Here is a 20,795-nt window from a genome sequence, read left to right as displayed (position 1 = left end):
AAATTTGCCTTTAAAATAGGGCTGGGGAATGTCTCAGAGCTCCTGCCTAGAAAATGTTAAGGCCTTGACTTCAAACCCCAGTACCACACATAAAAAAAAGAAAACCTAAGAAACCAGTGCTATTAAAAGTGTGACTAATACATTCAATGGTGATGAAAATAGCATTTAAATGATTAGAAAAGTGAAAAATAGCTGGGCACTGGTGGCGCAGGCCTGTAATCCCAGTTACTCAGGAGAATGAGATCTGAGGATTGTAGTTCAAAGCAGTCCCAGCAGAAAAATCCCTGAAACTCTAATCCCCAACTAACCACCAAAGGCTGGAAATGGAACTGTGGCTCAAGTGGTAGAAAACCAGTCTTGAGTGAAAAAGCTACATGACAACACCCAGGCCCTGAGTTGAAGCCCCAGTTCTGACACCAAAAAATGTGAAAAATACAAGACAGGGGTTTAAATATCTGATAATTTTACATTTTTAAAACTCATGCATTACTGATTTCTCTTTTACAAAGAAGAGAAATACCTGAAGAGATTGTAGCATAGTGAAAAGAATATACTTTAGGAATCTATGTTTATGGTGTTGCAACTTAGAATTTACATGACTGCTTAAATCACTCCATCTCTCGAGTCTGAGTCATCCTTTGTAACACATACCACACTTACACTGGTGCCTGGCACACAGTCAAGTTCACAGGAGACACTCAACAGAAATGGCAGTTTGGAATCTAGTTCAACTATATACTACATGTTAGACCAGTAACTCCAAAGCATTCAGAGATTGTAACATCACTGCTTTAGGAAAGAGGAAACGAAGAGCTGAAACATTAATAACATTCAATTTTTCATGTAACAAATATATGAAGCTAAGATGCAATTTCAAAGCAACAAAAATGAACCTACCTACAAAAAACTTAGCTAAAGTGTACAGAATGTGCTAACTATCAGAGGAAGAAACTGATAGTACAAGTTCAAACTTTACCTTTTCTTTTGACAAACCGCTTTCCGGAAAGAAAACAGAAAGTGAATATTCATAGCCACATCTTTGTAAGTGATCTGCTATTATAGCGTTGGAAGCACCTACTAAGAGGGCGCTGCCTTCCACTGATATGGATTGAGGCTTCAGTTCTCCACTCAACACAGGATGTACCAGTTCCTGAATTAGCTGGTTTCTGAGTTGTGTCTACAAAGACAGGAACAAAAAAAAAATCAGGACTGTTTCACTGGAAATATACACAGGTTTGTCACGTTTATTTCCAAAATTGTTGCAGACCCATGTCCACAAGTTAAGAGCCATTCCCCACACAATCTTTCCCCAACTACCAAGTAATCTAGTGGTCAGCAAGACACCTTGGAGATTCAATTTCTGTTTCCTAGGACTCATTTCAGACACTTGGTATTGAGATATGAATTAAAGGTAATTTTGTTACTTTATCACACCTTTGTGGAATGTTTGAAGCTATGAAAAGAACATTGAGTCAATCCAATATATTGGGCACACCGATTACAGTAAAACTGGGTTCCTAAAAGAAATAATGCATGCAGGAAATTAGTGAGCCCAAAGAAGTCTAAGAATGCACTTTCACATAGAGTGTATTTACATTTAAGCCACTGCGACGCCTATTAATTTTCTCACAAATTATAAATGAGGACATCTAGGCTCAGAGTAGATTATTTTCTCAAAGTTATAACAAAAGCATCATTAGTTGATTTGATTTTAAGAAAATCCTCTACTCAGGCAACTGGATGTTTAAATCTATTTTGTATACAGTTTGGACATACACAACTGAGCTGAGTATATTAGTAAATTGTTTAGATTCATGAGGATTAGCAGGAAATAATATATACGTATATTAATGCAACACAAGCAAGCAACAAATATAGATCTTATTTTACTCCTTTTTTATATTCTTTACACTAGAATAGTATATAATTACCAGGATAGAATGGGACTTACTATACATCTGAAATTCTACATATTTTTATTTTCTTTATTGTTATTATAAAGGTGATGTATGAGAGGGATTACAGTTATATAAGTCAGGTAACAACATTGCTTTTTGTCCATTCTGTATTTAAAATGGATAAGTACAATTAATAAAATATACAAGCTCAGCGTTATCTAAAACAATTAACTAACTGAAATAATAAAGCAAAACAAAAGAGTACAGTATCCTACACAAGAAAATTTAGGAGTAGCTTAATTACATTTATAACATACAGAGGAAGTGGTATATTAAGACCCAATTTAATTAATAAACTGATTTAGGATGTCTTAAATACAGATAAAACATAAGCTGAATGAAAGGAAAATTAGAGTAGAAAAAAATGAATTACATATGAGAATTTCCCTTTTTTTTTTCTGTCAATCGTGGGGCCTGAACTCTGGCCTGGGCACTGTCCCCTCAGCTCTTCAGCTCAAGGCTAGTGCTCTACCACTTGATCCACAGCGCCACTTCCAGCTCTTTCTGCTTATGTGGTGCTGAGGAATCGAACCCAGGGCCTCATGCATGCAAGGCAAGTGCTCTACCACTGAGCCACCTTCCCAGCCCCAGATGATTTCCCATTTCTATGAACACAAAATGCATGTCATTTTAGTGCTTATAGGAATCACAAAACTGGACCTTCTCAGTAGCCAACACAAGAAGAAAAGTCTATTCAGAATTAAATTTTGCAATGTCTCTTAAATAAAAAGCATGAAAGAAGGGCATTTACTATGACAGTAGGAAGGAGTGTGAGAGAAGATACTTTGTAAATACTCAACACATATCTCAGAAGTTAATTTGAAATTAATTAGAAATTAAGTCTACTTAATCTTCTGTGACAGTTATTAAAATGCGAATATAAAAATTAGCTCATTGTGAGAAGGTAAAAATTGTGGGGAAAAAATAATCTGGCCCCCTAAAAAAATAATAATCTGTCCTTAGAGAACTAGTAAATGAAGACAAATAAATAAAGTAAAAATGAAGAAAAAGTAAAAAATCTATCCTGTCATTGATCAAGTTGGAGTAATAGAAACTGAATAGCCAGTCATGCCACAGCTGTAAAGTGAACAGGGCCAAAGATGGATAATGGAAAAAAAATATATATTATAGCAGATATGAAGTAAAACACTAAAAGTGTGGGGAAGAGAGTGGGAAAACTTAGACTTTAATTTCCCATATTAAACGTAAAATACACTTTTTAATGTATATTGTAAAGTAAATACATTAAACTAATCCTATTCCTTGCTGTTACTGCAAATATAAAATGTACTAATACATATGCACTGTAATATGCGATATTCATGGATTCCAAAACTTAAATTGTTCCACAGTGAGTAATACGTTTAGGGCTTCCCATACAGTGTCAATGTGCTTTGTCATCCAAATATACTGCACAAGCATTTATCAATTCAGGAACCTGTAACAGATTTATATAACAAGTGCAATCTGATTCAAATGTGTTCATTACATGCTATCTGCTCCTGTCTTAATGGTATCCCAATAAATCTAATATGTGTATATGCTCTTTTGTCTCAAGCTCAATATTATTTATACATAATATTTTCTATAATTTTTATTACAGACTTTTAAATTAACTTTTATATAAAAATGTAATTCCATGCTCTATATAACTCTTAAAAAAAAACCAAGGACAGAATGAATTTAAATGTGGGCTACGTGTTACAGGTTTTACAGGTAACACTTGTAAAAGTTACGGCACAGACATGCCTAAATCTGATACCTTAAGTGTGTCCAGTAAACCTCGATCCTTAAACGTCTGGTACAGCTTTTTGCGCAGTTCATCTTGACTCAATACATCAGACTTGTGGGGCATGCTGGACTGGAAGAGAAAATGGTTACGAGTTACCTGGCCGGCACAGGGGGAGGTGAATTTCTGAAAACAGGCCTGACGTCTCCCGGGAAACCCCAAGATGCCTAGCTTTAACGACTACAAACAAGGGTCCTCATTTCTGCCTGTCCCTGCTAGGTGACAATGTAGCTACCTGAGCCATCTGTCGGTATCTGCTTCCTCCTGAGCCCGCCCAACCGTAATCAAGAGTTTAAGGTTCGGATCGGGGCGCAGGGTCGGGACGGAAGCCCCTCCCCGAGTCCTGCTTCTTAGCTCAGTGGGTTGGGAGAAACCAGAATTGGATGCTCTGCCTAGGAATCGGAACTAGGATTTTGGTAAACACGCACACTTCCTTTCTGCGCCGAGCCGCGACACCCAAGAGACTTCCCAATGCAGCAGGAAGGCGGAGACTGAGAAGAGGAGTGGGGATCGGCCTCCCACTTTGGACCCCGCGTTTCCAGGGCTCAGATCTTATCCGGCCCCTCCCCTGGGCGCAGCAGCCCCACCCTCCTTTGTGAGGAGGGCGATGGCGCAGGCGCTCAACCGCCCCCGGGAAACTCAGAAACCCCGCCTATGTCTCGCGAGAATACAGCGCGGGCTCTCGCGCGGTCTACTCCAGCATTCTGGGCTGAAACAGTGGAGCGCGGGTCTTTGTCGCGTGTACTGGGCGGTTCTGCTGTCGGCGTTCCACTTCAGGTAGGGGTTGGAACGTGACGGGGGAGGGGGAGGGGGCGGTCTCTCCGGATGCTTGGGGGACGTCCTAGGCCCGGCGTGACGCGGTTGTTGGCCGAGCACCTGCACTCTTCCTCGGCCGGATCAGCCCCGCGGGTCCCCAATCGGCTGACTCAATCACTAGCTCACCTCGCCAATCCACCCTTGCATTTGAACTTGGCACCTCGCCCGCCCTCTCGGAGGCTTGGTGTTTGCTATGATCGTTTAAGTGAGTGTTCCTTACCGCGGTGCGATTGCCACTTGGAGCCAACACCTGTGTTTGGAATGCAGTCCGGTGCATGGTAGGGAAAGGTTGAGCGCACCCTTGGTCTGCACGTAATAAATACCAGCAGCGCTGCGCCGCCTCGTGCACGTGGAAAACCCAAAAATGTATCCAGACATTGCCTGATGTCCTCTGGGAAGCTGGGAAGCAAAAATCGCACCCGGTTGAGGACCTCATGCCTAAATTTTATAGCTCCGTCGTGTGCCGTGACAAAGATAACAGATGAAGCAAAGGGCCCAAGATGCATACATCTAATTACGAAAGGAACGAAATGACTCAGAAGCTGTATTGAAAACATTGCCGGCTGAGAATTGAGAAATAGCTATGTATGGTAGAGACAGGCGATTGAAGGTACAAATGGTGGAGGACATAAGCTGTGGGAAAAGTGCCTTACGATTTGGATGGGGAGTGAAAAATAAAGCATTTTAGGAAAACAGAGCAAAAGAATACAGAAGTCAGGAACCGTGTGAGGAACTTCTGTCCTGGATACAGGGTATCTAAGTCCTGAAGGAACAAAACTGAATCAAGGTCAGCTTTGTGCTTAGCATTAGAGTACATTAAGTTTTGATCTCTTGCTATGGAAAAAAGTTTCAAAATTTAAGAGACAGTGAGAGTAATAGATTTCATAGGAGGTTAAAAAAACTCAGGCGTTTGTTGGAAATAATTGTGGAAGAGGCACTTAGACATTAAATGGATAAAAGTTAAACATAGAATCAGAAAAGACTCCAAGCTGGAAGAAAGAATATTAACTTTGGAGTAGAAGTGATCAAAAAGACTTTGGGAGAAAAAAATACATATATAGACCAGTCAGTTCTAACAGAGATGAGTAATAAAATCCAGAAATGACATGAGAGTCTTTTCCGAATACTAGTACACCATCCTGTAGCTAAGAGTGGAGTAATGATGAAGCAGTGTCAAAAAGATATTACATTGTAAATGCTATTAATACAACATCAGTGCTTGAAGACACACTCTATCCCAAACACACCTTTAGTACTAAAGTTGCATAGTTAGGTAAGATGCTCTCCCCAAAGCACTTGAGGGAGGGGACATTGCTCATAATATTAACAGGAAATTTTGCTATTACAGACCTATCAAAAATATTCATACAGTTTCTCATTGCAATAGACATGCCCTGTGCCACACCAGGCCCCAGTCTATGAAACAACTGAAATCACTGCTGTCTAGGCATAGACAGCTCCTTTATAGAGTCTGTTTTTATTTCTTTTTAGTTGTTTATTTTTGTCGGTTGTGAGGCTTGAACTCTGGGCCTGGGTGCTTTCCCTGAGCTATTCAGCTCAAGGTGAGTACACAGCAGCACTTCCAGTTTTCTGGTAGTTAATTGGAGATAAGAGCCTTATGAACTTTCCTTCCCTGGGATGGTTTTGAACCAAGATCCTCAGATCTCAGCATCCTGAGTAGCTAGGATTACAGGCTTGAGCCACTGGTGCCCGGCCACTGGTGGTTTTCTATCAGACCCCACCATACTTGGTCCTGGTAACTTCAACTGAATAGCCTTGGGCTTGGCATATGGAGCAGTTCCGGATAAGCCTGTCTAGTACCAAGCTACCAAATACTTGGCCCTCCTGTAGATAGTGCATTCCCTCCAAACTCATAACAGCATGAATAATTGATCACAGCCATTTATTGCTAGACCTTTCTCAGCACCAGGGCTGGTAGTCATTACCAGGTGTTTAGAATTTGCCCAAGAGAAGAAACCCTTTGTCATTCCTAGTCAACCCCCCTTTTTTTAATGAAGTCTTTTTTCCCCTTAGTTTAACACAACTCAGTTTTTCAGCTGTCTCTTGTTTCCAGAGCATCTCTAGCCTAGGTACACCACATAGTTTGGAGGACTTGATCCTTTTAAAATGTGATTTCCCAGAAATGAGTACCTTCTCCAAAGATTTTATTAGTGAAGAGGACATGGACATTTTTCCAACTTCTCTTGGACATAGTTTTTCTCTTAATATAGGCTAGGTTGTTTTAGCTCTTCTTCACCGATAGTGTACTTACAGTAAATTAAAATTTGGGCATTTATTTAGATAAATTGCTCTTAAACTAGTCTTTACTCCTGCTATTGTTGTGAAGTTGATTTTTTTTTTGGTCAGTCCTGGGCCTTGAACTCAGGTCCTGGGCTCTGTCCCTGAGCTTTTTTGCTCAAGGCTAGTCCTATACCACTTTGAGTCACAGCTGTACTTCCAGTTTTTAGGTAGTTAAGTGGAAATAAGAATCTCACATACTTTCCTGCCCAGGCTGGCTTCAAACCATGATCCTCAGATCTCTGCCTCCTGAGTAGCATGAGCCACCAGCACTCGGCTCTGTTGATTGTTTTCAAACTCAAGCACAGGACTCATTTTGTTTCATTCTATTAAGTTATGTCTTATTAACCCACCTAACTATCCTAGCCATAGAGATTTTACCCAGTCCTAACTTTTTCATTAGCATTATCTTTGAACGTGGTAAATTGTCTTCATCCAAGTTACTGATTCAATTCTAGGTGTGGTAGGTAGCACATGCCTTTAATTCAAGAGCTGCGGACCAGCCTGGGCTACCTAGCATGAAACTGTCTCAAAAAAAAAACACATAAGCAAAGCTGAGATGGACTAGGTTAAGGTCAGTTTCAAAGCCTCCCCAGAGATGCTGGGCTATAAATTTACCACCTAGACCACACACTGGTCTTTGAGTATTGACACTCAGATCAGCTGTAGGTCATCCTTATTCTGCAAATAACAAGTGCCCAGTGTGCTCTTGGCACTGTTGTGACTCTGAGAATACCACAGTAAACAGATAAACAGTGTGACTGCTCTCAGAGTACCATTCTAGCAAGACCATCTATCACCCAGGCTACAGGACTTCAGTTTGTTCTTAGGTAGATAACCAAATCACAGATAGTAATTTGCTGACTACCTACTATAATTCCCTTCCAAAATAGAAAAGGTTTGGTCTGGCTTGTTCTCAGCATAAGTAAAGTATGAATAAACAATGACCTATTCTATTTTTTGTTGTTGTTGGTCATGGGGCTTGAACTCGGCCTGGGCACTGTCCCTTAGCTCAAAGCTATCACTCTACACTTGAGCCACAGTGCCACTTCAGGTTTTCTGGTGGTTCATTGGAGATAAGAGACTCATGGACTTACCTGCCTGGGCTGACTTTGACTCTCTTTCCTCAGATCTCAGACTCCTGAGTAGCTAGGATTACAGGCGTGAGACACCGGCGCTGGGTGACCTATTCCATTTTTTAAAAATAATTTATGTTAAATAAGTTTATAGTAAAACTTCCTGGTGTTATATCTGACCCCAAACAGTCATTTACTACATTTTCCTGTTTCTGAAAATTTAAAATAACATCTGCCTATCTCTTTAAGGATATGGCACTTTTCTGTGCCTAAATTACATTTGTTAGTCCGAGCTTTATAATTTGCCAGGACCTGTAGGCTTGAATTCATTGAAATGCCTAGATACTTTTAAATACACTTGTTTTGAAGTGTACACTCTGCCTAACCTGATTTCTTCCAGGTCTGCTGTTTGAAAGTCATTCTTCAGAGAAATCGGAAGCAAACCAGATCCTACATCCTGCTTGAAGCAGTTGACCTTTCTCCCCTGCTTTTCCTGATCATCACCTAAAAAGGAATTTGTTTTCTTTACCATATTTACACACATTACACCTATAGGCTTTGCTCTTCTGATGCTAGATTGCAGGTCCCTGTTTGTGTTTGTGACTAGTTGGTGGCCTACTTCCTGCATTGTTTATTTCTTCGTGCTTAAGACAGAAAGCTTCTCAATCTCACTAAGTTGGTTTTCGTTTTCTCCCTCTCAGAAGGAGTCCAAGTCACCCTAGTGACACCGTGGGACAGTGAGGGACAGCTGTTGTTTTCACAAGTGACAGTCCTGCCACCCTGCCACCAAGTTGGCTCCCTTGCCACTGCAGTAATTTCTTCACAGGTACCTTAACAAACTCCCGCAGCTTGTCACAGGCATGCTGTGAACCACCCAAGCACAGGCTTCCTCATCAGTCTTCAAGATCCACTCCTGTATCTTCTGAGCATTGGAGCATTCTGAAGGTTCTTTCCAGTAGTAGAGCAACTTAATGCTGAAATGCTACTCCTCATAACTGCCTGCCAGTAGCGCACACAGTTCACACTGCAGTGCTCTCTCTGCAAACATTAAACGGGTGAGGTATTGGGACTGGTGCTGGGAAATACCACAGCCCTGTTCTTTTCCACACTGTCATCCTCATATTGCTGCAGCTCTTTTCTAATTGGCACATCATGGCCAAAGTGCATTTAGACTCATATCCCTGGAGGTGAATTCCCTTTGGGCCATCTCTGCATAGAATGTGCCTCCTTCCCCATGTGCTGACACTGCCGTAGCCTTTCCTTCCTTTATGCTCCTACCCATGTGTTTTCAGCTTAGACATATGTATCAGCTTGCTACTTCTGTCATAACAAATTGCTGCATGTTGCTTGTTACAACACAAATTTTTTATCATAGAGTTCTATAGAAGGAAGTCTCACATGTCTTGCTGGACTAAAATCAAGCTATCATCAGGGCTGTGTGCCTTTCAGAAGCCCTGGAGAGAATCTGTTTACTTATCTTTTCCAGCTTCAAGAGGCCACCTTCACATCCCTTCACTATGTCCCCTTCATTTATTTTCACAGCCATTGATCTTGCATCTTTGTGACTATTCCCTGTAAGCCACACTTCTCCCTGACTTTCCTCTGTTGCTTCTTCCTTCCATGTTGTGTTTTCTTTGAGGCAGGGATTCCCTAGATAGTCTATGTTGGCTTCCAACTCAAGGTTTCTCTCAGTCACCTGAGTTCTGGGATTACAGGCATGAACCAACATGCCTGGCTCTTTCCTTCCAGTTTTAGTGTTATCTGTGACTACACTTGACTCACTGAGGTAACCCAGGACATTCTTTCTACCGTGAGCTGATGAGCAGCTTTACTTCCATGTGCAACCTTAATTCTCCTATGCCGGGAACCCTAACATATGTACAGGTTCCAGGTATTAGCATGTGGACATCTCGAGAGAGGGGCATTATTTATTCAGCAGGGAGTCATTTAGTTATTTATTACTAATTAAATTTATTATTCAAGTAACTATTTACTTAGTTTGGAATCATTGATTTAGAGCTATGCTGTCCTGTGTGTATTGTAGCCACTGGCAACGTGTAGTCATGTAGGTTTAAGTCAATTAGAGTGAAAAACCAGTCTACAGTCACAGTAATCACATTTCAAGTACTCAGTGGCCCCATGTTGTCCAGTGTGGGTACAGCACATTTTCATGCTTGCAGAAAGTTCATATGGTAGACAGCAAAGGCATGCATCATCTTTGCCCAAGGCCCAGGGTGTGGGAAGCCTACAAGCAACTGCGAAATGATTACAGGCATTCCCTTCCAGAGATAGTAGAGTTCTTTTCTCCTAGGATTTTCACGTCTTCCATTTCACCTGTCAGGTTTGTTCTCACAGAATAAATGGAGAGTGGTAGCCCTTCCTGCTTCTTCAGCTGTTTACAAAATCAAGTTTTTGTCAACTCTGGTCAAGGACAGACTGTCTATAAAGAAAGCTCTGTGTCATTTTCCCAGCAGGGTGATTTGTAACAGAACCCCTATGCATCTGTCTTTCATTTCCCTTTTATTCTATCTTCACACTTTTCTCTCATTTGTGGATTCCATAAATGGACAAGTATGGGGGTGGCACATGGGTTATTTTCCTTATATGCATATATTTCCTCTTGCTGCTTGTTTGTGCTGAAGAAAGCCTTTCCCTTGGCAAACACCAGCCTGAACCTATTCCAGCAAGAATTCATGATTCATGATATCATTGTTTGCTTGGTTCAAATTTCAACTTCTCTTTCCTCCTCTCATCACTTTTCTCTGGAGGATTGTTGCCAATTTTCCTAGTTTTGCATAGCTTTTTTGTCATTCTTGGTTGCCTTTGTGATCCAATTTCACTATTTGGATCTTCCCTTTTTCCCTCTTCCCTTCTTCCTCCTTCACTCCATCTGCCTCTCCACCCCTTCCTTTCCTTTCCTTTCCTTTCTGTTCTCTTGGTCTTTATTTTCTTTTTTCTGCCTATACTTGGGTTTGATCTCCAGGCCTCTCACTCTTTCGGCTTTTTTGCTAATAGCTAGGGGTCTACCTCTTGAGTCATGCATCCCACTGCTGGCTTTTTGAAAGTTAACTGACTTGTCTTACAGATTGATCTGCTGGGGCTATCTCTGAACCTCAATCCTCAGATCTCAGCCTCCTCAGTAGCAAGGATTATAGATGTGAACCACTGGTGTCTGACTTCTTTTCTTATACTTTATATTTATCTTTCCCCTTAAATGGGCAAACTTTTATCAGTCATATGACTTTAACTCAGGGCCTGGGCACTGTCCCTAAACTCTTTTGCACAAGGCTAGCACTCTACCACTCTGAGCTACAGCTCTACTTCTGATTTCCTGGTGGTTATTGGAGGTAAGTCTCACAGACTTTCCTTCCCAGGCTGGCTTTGAAGCATGATCCTAAGATCTCAGCCTTCTGAGTAGCTAGGAGTACAGGCATGAAACACCAGCACCCAACTCAGGCAAACTTTTTCATAAAGAACAAAATAGTAATATTTTTTGGCTTTATAGGCCAAATGGTTTCTATTTTAACTACTCAGCTCTGCCACTAAAGAGTGAGAGGAGTCTTAGTAGTAAGAGGCTGCAGTATATGGGCTTCTTCCCCAAATAACATATTAAATGCTCTTTCATCATATCAAAACAGTCTCCCCTCCCATCTACCTTTTCTTCCACAGTCACAGCCTCTTCTACTTCAAGATACAAGTGCCTGCTGTGCCTGATTTCTTTTATAAAATGTTTTATTCATTCAGAAACCTATTTCAGGTTTCTTCAAATTTTATTGCATTTTCTGTGTGAGTCAGCAGGAAGCCCAGTGAGGTTTCTTCAGTTCTGGACTGCAATTGCCTCTGGTTTCTAGGATCACTGGTCATTTCCAATTAACTACATTTCTACCCTACCTTGCCTAGTTAACAGTCACATCCTAACATGCATTTATTCTTTCGTTTTAGTCTAGATTAGCACTTACTGTGAGCCACATACGTGCATTAGATTGTATAATAATCTTCCTAATACATCCTAAAGTAGCTACAGTGCTGTCTCTATTGTGCAGAAGGAGAAGTAGACATGAGAGATTAAGGACGGCTGGTGGTCACATTACTAGTAAGACTTGAAGGCTCCTTTGCTAAAAATACAAATGTAAATCTGTCCATCCCCCTACTGAACCCTCATCCATCTGTCCACCCATCTGCCAATTCAGCTTTTGGACAATACATGTTGAAAGCCATGGAGTCACTGCTTTTCTCCTACTTTCTTTAGTCAACCTATCAGTTCCATGGCCCTTCATTTGTTGTTCTATTTGGATTATTTCTTTTCTCTCTTTTTATGTGTGTGCAGGTCATGGAGCTTGAACTCAAGGCCTAAGTGAACTGCAATTCTCATCTTTCAACCTCCTATATAGCTAGTATTATAAACATGAGCCACAAGCTCCTGGCTCCTTTTTTAAGTACAGTCCAAATTAAGTTTAACTTACTCTATTAAACACATGGGGTTTAATGTTGAGCTGAATGTTCCAAACTTGGCGATCATGAGATCATATTGTCTTTATGATTTCATGCTGGAGATATTCCAATTTCCCTCTGACAACAGAGTATTTATTATACTTTGTATGGTCCAAAAATCATATCTATAAGAGTATACTGGAAAGCCTGCCAAGCTCATGAAGATAGCAAGAAGATACCGATTTGGTATCTTCTTCGATGGTGCCAACTTTAAGAAATAAAAAAATTCTAAATTTGCTATCAATAATTTTTGGATCTCAATATTGAGTGCTAAAAAATGTGTGTTATTTTTCATTTAATTAGGAACCACATATTGAAGAGAATGTCTGGAAGCTTCTACTTTGTAATTGTTGGCCATCATGACAATCCAGTTTTTGAAATGGAATTCTTGCCAGCTGGGAAAGCAGAATCCAAAGTGCGTATGAAACCTTAAATGCCATAAGAATTTTTGTGCTGTTGTAATGATACAGTAGAAAAGATTTTACAACTGGAAAGGTTCTAGACTGATAAGACAGTTGAAGCCCACTCCAGTTAAATGCTCTGTCGATTCCCATAGACTGAGAGAAGCTAGCCAGGGAATGTCTTTGGAGTCGATTATTCAACCTTAATTCAGCACAGTGTAGCAGAGACAACTGGCATGGTTGTCAAGCGTCTCTTTCCCATGATATTCAGTTGATTGTGTCACATACCATGAAATACTGCTTCTTAAGTGTCTGGAGAAACAGTCCATCTATAATGGGCCTAGAAGAGTCATCTTACTACCTTGAAATACCTCTAAGTCTAATTGTTTCATTAAATCAGATTTTTCACCAAGATAGACATAGATCAATTTGTATATGAAAGGATTAAAAGAGACCAACCCCTACTCCTCATTGTGCTGGCCCTGGGCCAATAGCACCTTTTTTCAGTGGTTTCTGCAGTGCTGCTGTAATCCTAGCTACCCAGGAGGCTGAGACCTGAGGATCATTGTTCAAAGCCAGCCTGGGCTGCAAAGTATAGAAAACCTTGAAAGAACTACCAGAGGTGATGACCCCTCCTCTTTCCCCTCCCTCCCAATTTTCTTATCATCTAGCATGGTTCCAGAGAAATGGCTTGGTCCATACCATTGAGAGCAAACTGTCATTAATTCTTGAGAACAACCCAGTCCTTTCCCTCTTTTTGTGCTAGTGCACGTTTCTAATAATTTTCTGGCAAGTATGGTCTGTTTCCTCCAACTTCCACAAGTAGGCTTTAATGTCCTTTAACATAAGGAGTTGTTTATTTAAATCAATCTAAATATACAATTTAAAGTGAAAGACGTTTTACAACCATTTCAGTCTTGCCACAGAAATACAGTAGAGATTGTGTGTGTGTGTATGTATGTGTGTGTGTGTGTGTGTGTGTGTGTGTGTGTGTGTGTATGTATGTGTGTATGTATGTGTTCCCTGGTACTAAGGCCTAACTCGGGCCCTTGTGCTTTCGCTTAATGGTTTGTTCATGCTGTACCACTTGAACCATGCTTCCAGTCTTGCATTTTATTGGTTAACTGGAGATACACTCTTATGAAAACACTGTACTAAAACCTTTGGTTTTGCTTGACACCAGTGGCTCATGACTGTAATCCTAATTACTCATGAGGCTGAGATCTAAGGATTGTGGTTCAAAGCCTGCCCAGCAGGAAATCCATGAGACTCTTATCTCCAAATAACTAATAGAAAGCGAGAAAATGGATCTGTTGCTCAAGTGTAGAGCACCAGCGTTGAGCCAAAAGCTCAAAGACAGCTCCCAGGCTCTGAGTTCAAACTCCAGGATGGTAATCAAAAGAAAAAAAACCACAAAACAAAATAACAACTTTGTTTTGAAGTATCTCTGTAGCAACAGTTGCTTTGAGGGCATTGCTATTAAGTCAGTTTCTGTGCACCCCAGAGGAGTTGTAGCAAAAACAGCACATAGAAAAGTGATCACTTGGTCTGAGTTCTTTTTCTTGCTACCTACCACTCACCTTCTTAAAGCATTTCTACAGTCTCTTAAAGGTGATCACTCCTGTAAAGTCATAGAAAACACTGCTGTGAGCCGGAAACAAAGTACATCCATTTCTCTAAGGATTCAGTTAGCTTTGTCATGGTAACATGAATGAAGTAAACATACTTTAGCTGTGTAAGGGACTCCAGAGCAACTGGCAGCTTTCTTTCCCCTAGCCCAGTCATGGGACCAATCTCCTCAGCAAGAACAATGTATCAGTTTCCTATGGCTATTGTAACAAAGTACTAAACCTGACTAGTGTGAAACAACAGAACGTATTGTCTTTAGGGGGCAGACGTTTAAAATCAGTGTAGGCAGGCTAGGCTTCAACTGAAGGTAGTATCTGGGATTGTGGCACTAAAATCCCTGCCCGCTCCTCCCCCCCCTTCCCCTAGCCTCATGCTTACTAGTCAGGCAGTCTGCCATTTGAACAATATCTTCAGCTCTTTCTGATTTCAGTATTTTTTGTATAGGGTCTCACTTTTTGTCCTGACTGGACTGCCATTGCCTTACTTAAGCCTATTTTTAATCCATGTCTTACTGTTACTATAAAGGTGATATACCAGAGGGGTTACAGTTATATAAATCAGATAAAGAATACATTTCTTTTTGATAAATGTCACCTCCCTCATTCTCTCCCAGTTTTTCTCTCCTTTCCCCACCCAAAAGTTGTATAGTTCATTTTCAACATCGTGTCTACTGAGTACCATTAATGCATTGGTTCACCCTTTGTCCCTCTATTTCTATGTCCCCCCTACCCTCCCAAAGATAGATAAATGAACAAACAAAAGGAAAAGAAAACATAAGCAGCAACAAAGAAAAAAACTCTTGTTTTTATTTCCCGGAATTCATTTTGATAATTATTAATTTATATTTTCAGATGTACATAGGTATTGTGCCTTTGTGTTCCTCTCCTAAGAATATCCTCCTTTGTTTGTGTATACCTAGAGTCCTGTGTAATTTGTCATGCCCTAGTGTATTTTCTCTTTAACCATCCAGTGTTTACTTGTAGATTTTTTTTTTTTGGGGGGGGGGGGTCCGGTCGTGGCCCTGAACTCTAGATCTGGGCGCTGTCCCTCAGCTCTTCAGCTCAAGGCTATCGCTCTACCACTTGAGACACAGCGCCACTTCCAGCTTTTTTCTTTTTCTGCTTATGTGGTGCTGAGGAATCGAACCCAGAGCCTCATGCATGCAAAGCAAGCGCTCTACCACTGAGCCACCTTCCCAGCCCTACTTGTAGATTTATAGGCACCCTCTAGCTATCACAAATGAGGGAAACCATGCAACCTATGTTTCTCTGGATCTGGTTTACTTTGTATTTAAGCTTCTTGCATAGCTAGGATGACAACTTTTCACTGCTTGAGATGGAGTTTCATGAAGTATTTTTGCTCAGTCCTCAAACTGAAATCCTCCCGCCTTCCACTTCCAGAGTATCTAAGGTTACTGGCATGAATCACTATACCTGACTTAAATCTCACATTTTTATAGGGACACCAGTTATTGGAATAGAGCCCTATCCTATGCCAGTATGACGTCATCTTAACCTTATGTGCAGTGACCCTTTTTTTTTCCCACTAAGGCTGCCTTCAGAGGTACTGGGTCTTAGGATTTCAGCATATGAATTTTGAGGAGAACATTATTCAGTCATAATAGGTATTCTTTGAAATTTCCTTTCTTTTTTCCTTTTTTTTTTTTTTTTTTGGATGTTATCACTGGGGCTTGAACTCAGGACCTCACACTCTGGCTCAGCTTTTTCAATCATAGTTGCTGCTCTACCATCTGAGCCACAATTCCAGTTCTGGCTTTTTGCCTTCTAATTAGAAATAAGAGTTTCTGGTTTTTCTGCCCAGGCTGGCTTTGAACCACTGGTTATCCCAAATGACTTTCCGTAGCTGAAGCTGAGTTGAGTCTGGTGGCCTCCCATGATTCCCACATCTTTATGTCATATAAGTCCTGTCCACCTGAAGGAGGCCTCTTTGTGAGGTGGGTTCCAGCCTACTTTTCTGTTGCTGCTGCCCAGGAAGCTCCATTCTCCCTGCTGGCTCTGGCCCTTGTCCTGAATGCATGGCACCACTTATCTATACCTTCTCCTTCACCACCTACTTGACCTGAAGGGTGCTCTGATCCACAGCCACTTACACAGTTTCCATGTCCTCAATAAACTATGAGACTCATAAAGTCTGGATCTACCTTTCCCCCCTAAGTATAGTATTTTTTTCCACATGTATAACTGGTTACAGAGTTTACTAACTTCCTTGGAACACACAAAAACCTAATTTTCGTGTAGTTTTTTTTTACCTAGTACTAGGAATTGAATTCAGAGCCTCAAACTCTAGTTTTTTGAACATATTAATTCACTTTGTGTTCTTTTTAGTTTTAGATATCAATTTAAACTATGAAAACCATAAAGCTTTTGTGTCTCCTGATAAAGTGTTTTATCTCACTAGGAAATCATATATAGAGTTTATAGAATGTGTTGTTGTAATCCTGAGGTGATCTGGAAATGTCTCTTGCTGTCCTCTGTCATTCAGGATGATCATCGCCATCTGAACCAGTTCATAGCTCACGCGGCTCTTGACCTTGTGGATGAAAACATGTGGCTTTCAAACAACATGTATTTGAAAACCGTGGACAAATTCAATGAGTGGTTTGTGTCAGCATTCGTCACTGCAGGACATATCCTTCCTTTACTAGGAAATATATTTAATTAAAGGTTGGGTTTACAAACTATAAGAGCATGGAACAGGGCTGGGATGTAGCTCAGGGGCAAAGTGCAACATCCTGGGTTTGATCCTCAGCACCAAAAAAGACAAAAAAAGGAGGAGGAGGGGGTGGGAGAGGAGGAGAAGGAAGAAGAAGAGGAGGAGGGGACACAGAGGCCAGAAGAAGGAAGAGGAGGGGAAAAGAGGAGGAATGGGGGAGTGAAGACATAGAAGCTAGATTTTGAACTTGGAGACTTTAAAGACTCAGATCAAAATGGGAACTTCCTTTTGGGGGTTACTTCTATTAAAAAATAATTTTTATTGTATTTAATATAATTTCAATTTTCAAACAAAGTCTCATATAAAATGAAGGTTTATCTGAATGATACTAAGGGTGAGTTTTCTTTATATATGTTTTTTGTTAGTGCTGGTCTTGAGACTTTTCAACTCATGGCCTGGACAGTGTTCCTGAGCTTTTTTAGCTCAAGGCTAATCCTCTACCATGTGAGCCATAGCTGTACTTCAAGCTTTTTGGGGTAGTATTCACTGGAGATAAGAGTCTCACAGACTTTCCTGCCCAAGCTGACTTCAAACTGTGATCCTCAGATCTCAGCCTCCTGAGTAGCTAGGATTACAGGTATGAGCCACCAGTGTCTGGCTTTATATCTGTTTTCTAACTTTATTTTTTTGCCATTTGAATTTGGGCTTTTATGCTTGCTAGGTAGGTACTCTGCTCTTAAGCTGTGCCCCTAGCTTTGTTTTTTAATTTTAAAGATTATATTCTAAGATAAAACAAAGTTGTCTTTAAACAGTTTATACATTCAACTCTCCCATTGCAAAATAGTACATATGATTAATTTGAAGAACCACTTCTGGCTTTTTGGTAGTGAAATGAAGATAAGAACCTTGTAGACTTTCCTGGCCCAGCAAGCTTCCAACTGCTATCCTCACATTTCAGCATCCTGAGTAGTAGCTAAGATTACAGGCATGAACCACCAATTGCTTTTAATTTTTCAGTTTGAATAAAAATTATACCTTAATTGTCTCACATATGAGATTTATTATGCTTCATGATGTAAGGCAAGAAGATGGAATAAAGAACTTCTTCACTGATGTCTATGATTTATACATAAAGGTAAGGTAAGGTCTACAATTTTTAAAAGTCTGATTGTAACAAGGGATTCTGGCTTTGACAGGAGACTGCCCTGTTTAAGCATGTCTCTCAAGATGCAGCTTTCATTTTAGACTAGCTTTCACCCAGTTAGAACTAGCTCTGCCAATTTTCCCAGTGGCCAAGTATTCCCTGCCAAATCAAATGATATTCACAAAAAGTCAGGGTAGTGAGTTTTAAGTTACTGTGAAGGTAAGTCAGTGTCATTCTTCCCCTTTGGTTAAGAGACTTGACTTTATTATGGATTCCTAAAGAGCAAGAATGCAGTCTACCTTAGGGAAAATGCTTTAAAAACTTTTTCCATTGACTTTACAAATCAGTTGCAGTTTACAAATAACTTGCAGTGATGACTATAGATCACAAATTGATAGGAAGTGGTTTTTGTGGTTTTGTTGGTGGTATATGTGCCACTACTGGGGCTTGAACTGTGCCTCACTCTCTTACATAGCTAATTTGCTCAAGGCTGCTGTTCTAGCAGCTGAGCAACACCTCTACTCCCAGCTTTTTGCTGGTTAATTGGAGATGATTTGTCTGCTCAGGCTGGCTTCAAACCAGCATTGTCAGATCTCAGCCTCCTGAGTAGCTAGGATTATAGGTGAGAGCCACCGGTGCCTAGCAGAAGTGATTCTTTTATCATCGAATAGCCATTTGAGGACAATGGTGCCACCTGTTTGTTTTTTAAATGGATATATTAAATTGACAAATCAAGTAGTAATAGGATGTCAGACTATAGTGCCAACAACAGTATGTTCTTAAGTATGGTCTATGCTTATATTTGCGTTTTTTAAATTATTATTGTGAAAATACCGTACAGAGGGGTTACAATTACATGGGCAAGGTAACGAGTACATTTCTTATCAAGCATTGTTGCCTCTTCCTTTGTTTCTCCTTCCCTAAAGCACAATAACAAATTGGACATTCAGTATTTCTAGTCAAAGGTGACAAGTACTTTTTCTCACATGTTATAATACATTTACTATATCAGCTAAGGGAACTGTTACTTAGACCTGTGCTAGAATATTACATGCACAGATAACAAGTTATCATACAAGGTAATACATTTCTATAATCACAGCACTCAGGAACTGAGACAGGAATATCTATAGTTCAAGGCCAATCTGGGTTATACAGTTAGACTGTCTCAAAAAAGAAGTCCCATTAAGAGTTACTTGCTTGGGCACTAATCCCAGTTAATCAGGAGACTGAGATCTGAGGATCATAGTTCAAAGCCAGCCCAAGTAGATAAATACTTCAGTTCACCATCAAAAAGCCAAAAGTGGATGTATAGCTCAACTGATGAAGTGCTAGCCTCCAGTGAAAAAGCTAAAGGCAAGCACAAAGCCCTGAATTCAATCCCTAGTACTGACATAAACACATATACAAAATAAGTTACTACGCAGCAGTATGGTGTCACTGTTTTTGTAACTCTAAATGTATGTCAGGTTTTATATTTGTTTATATAGTCCAAAGGGTTTGACAGTCCGTATATTTGTTATGAATACATTAGACTAGTATTTCACAAGAGGGTGAATTTGCACAGGCAATACTTGGCACACAACTATTAGTTTAGCCACAGGTACTTCTCAAAGCTAAAGCACCCTAAGAAAAATTCTCTTTAGGAGATGTTAGTGTTTAACAATGGAACATTTTCAATGAATCTTAAAAATGAAATCCTCAGACTTTTTTAAAATGTCTTTTAAAATTTAAAACTAGAAAATAAGGGCTGGGAAGGTGGCTCAGTGGTAGAGCGCTTGCCTTGCATGCCTGAGGCCCTGGGTTCGATTCCTCAGCACCACATAAGAAAAAAGCCGGAAGTGGCACTGTGGCTCAAGTGGTAGAGCACTAGCCTTGAGCTGAAGAGCTGAGGGACAGCGCCCAGGCCTAGAGTTCACACCCCACAACCGGACCAAAAAAAAAAAACAACAAAAAACCTAGAAAATAATTTCCTTTTAAGGACTTGTGATTTGTCATCCTCTGCTTTGATAAGCTCACTAGTCCTCTCTTCTTTTCCTAGTTTGCAATGAACCCATTTTATGAGCCCAATTCTCCTATTCGGTCAAGTGCATTTGACAGAAAAGTTCAGTTTCTTGGGAAGAAGCACCTTTTAAGCTGAGTGCAGAAAAGTCCTGAAAAACAATGATGTCATCACAATAGGGAATACTCAGGAATGTGTGCATTGTAAGTAAACTTATTAAACAACTTGGAAAACTCATCTGTGTCTGTTTATCTAAATGTAATATAATTGCTTAAATATTCTAAAATAATGCAGTCTCATGTTGATTATCAGTATTAATATGCTTGCAGAATTTTTTTTTTTTTTTTGGTTCCAGTCGTGGGGCCTGAACTCTGGGGCTGGGCGCTGTCCCTCAGCTCTTCAGCTCAAGGTTAGCGCTCTACCACTTGAGCCACAGCGCCACTTCCAGCTTTTCTCTTTTTGCTTATGTGGTGCTGAGGAATTGAACCCAGGGCCTCATGCTTGCAAGGCAAGTGCTC

At 40.4% G+C, this 20,795-nt stretch overlaps 2 protein-coding genes across 7 annotated transcripts in view; one reads left to right on the top strand and one right to left on the bottom strand.

The window, feature by feature from the left end:
• Nucleotides 1-4,301, bottom strand: part of Ofd1 (OFD1 centriole and centriolar satellite protein) — a 34,719-nt gene extending 30,418 nt beyond the window's left edge. For 2 of the 3 annotated variants that reach the window (XM_042680540.1, XM_042680543.1), the window contains exons 1-3: nt 3,983-4,186; nt 3,721-3,819; nt 977-1,177 (exon numbers count right to left, since the gene is read on the bottom strand). In XM_042680540.1, the coding sequence (XP_042536474.1) occupies nt 977-1,177; nt 3,721-3,819; nt 3,983-3,991 (309 nt within the window). In that variant the 5' untranslated portion in view covers nt 3,992-4,186. Of the gene's footprint in view, nt 1-976; nt 1,178-3,720; nt 3,820-3,982 lie in introns of all 3 variants that reach the window. The other variant, XM_042680542.1, reaches the window with a different exon arrangement.
• Nucleotides 4,302-4,425: 124 nt separating this feature from the next.
• On the top strand, nt 4,426-20,514 carry Trappc2 (trafficking protein particle complex subunit 2). Of its 4 annotated transcripts, none has more exons than XM_042680461.1 (6): nt 4,426-4,524; nt 8,639-8,763; nt 12,732-12,843; nt 16,961-17,105; nt 18,181-18,266; nt 20,317-20,514. In XM_042680461.1, exons 3-6 carry the CDS (start codon nt 12,751-12,753, stop codon nt 20,413-20,415), a joined length of 423 nt encoding a protein of 140 aa, XP_042536395.1. In that variant the 5' UTR covers nt 4,426-4,524; nt 8,639-8,763; nt 12,732-12,750; the 3' UTR covers nt 20,416-20,514. The 4 variants fall into 4 exon arrangements, with proteins under 4 accessions (XP_042536395.1, XP_042536396.1, XP_042536397.1 ...); XM_042680463.1 differs by lacking the exon at nt 8,639-8,763 and adding an exon at nt 8,764-8,992 and having other exon boundaries at nt 4,427-4,524; XM_042680462.1 differs by lacking the exon at nt 8,639-8,763.
• The last annotated feature ends 281 nt before the right edge of the window (nt 20,515-20,795 follow it).

This window comes from Dipodomys spectabilis, unplaced genomic scaffold, assembly GCF_019054845.1.
Source record: "Dipodomys spectabilis isolate Male_0828 unplaced genomic scaffold, ASM1905484v1 ptg000061l, whole genome shotgun sequence".
NCBI lineage: Eukaryota > Metazoa > Chordata > Mammalia > Rodentia > Heteromyidae > Dipodomys > Dipodomys spectabilis.
The sequence above is the reverse complement of the archived record's forward strand: the minus strand, read 5'-3'. Positions and strand labels throughout refer to the sequence as shown.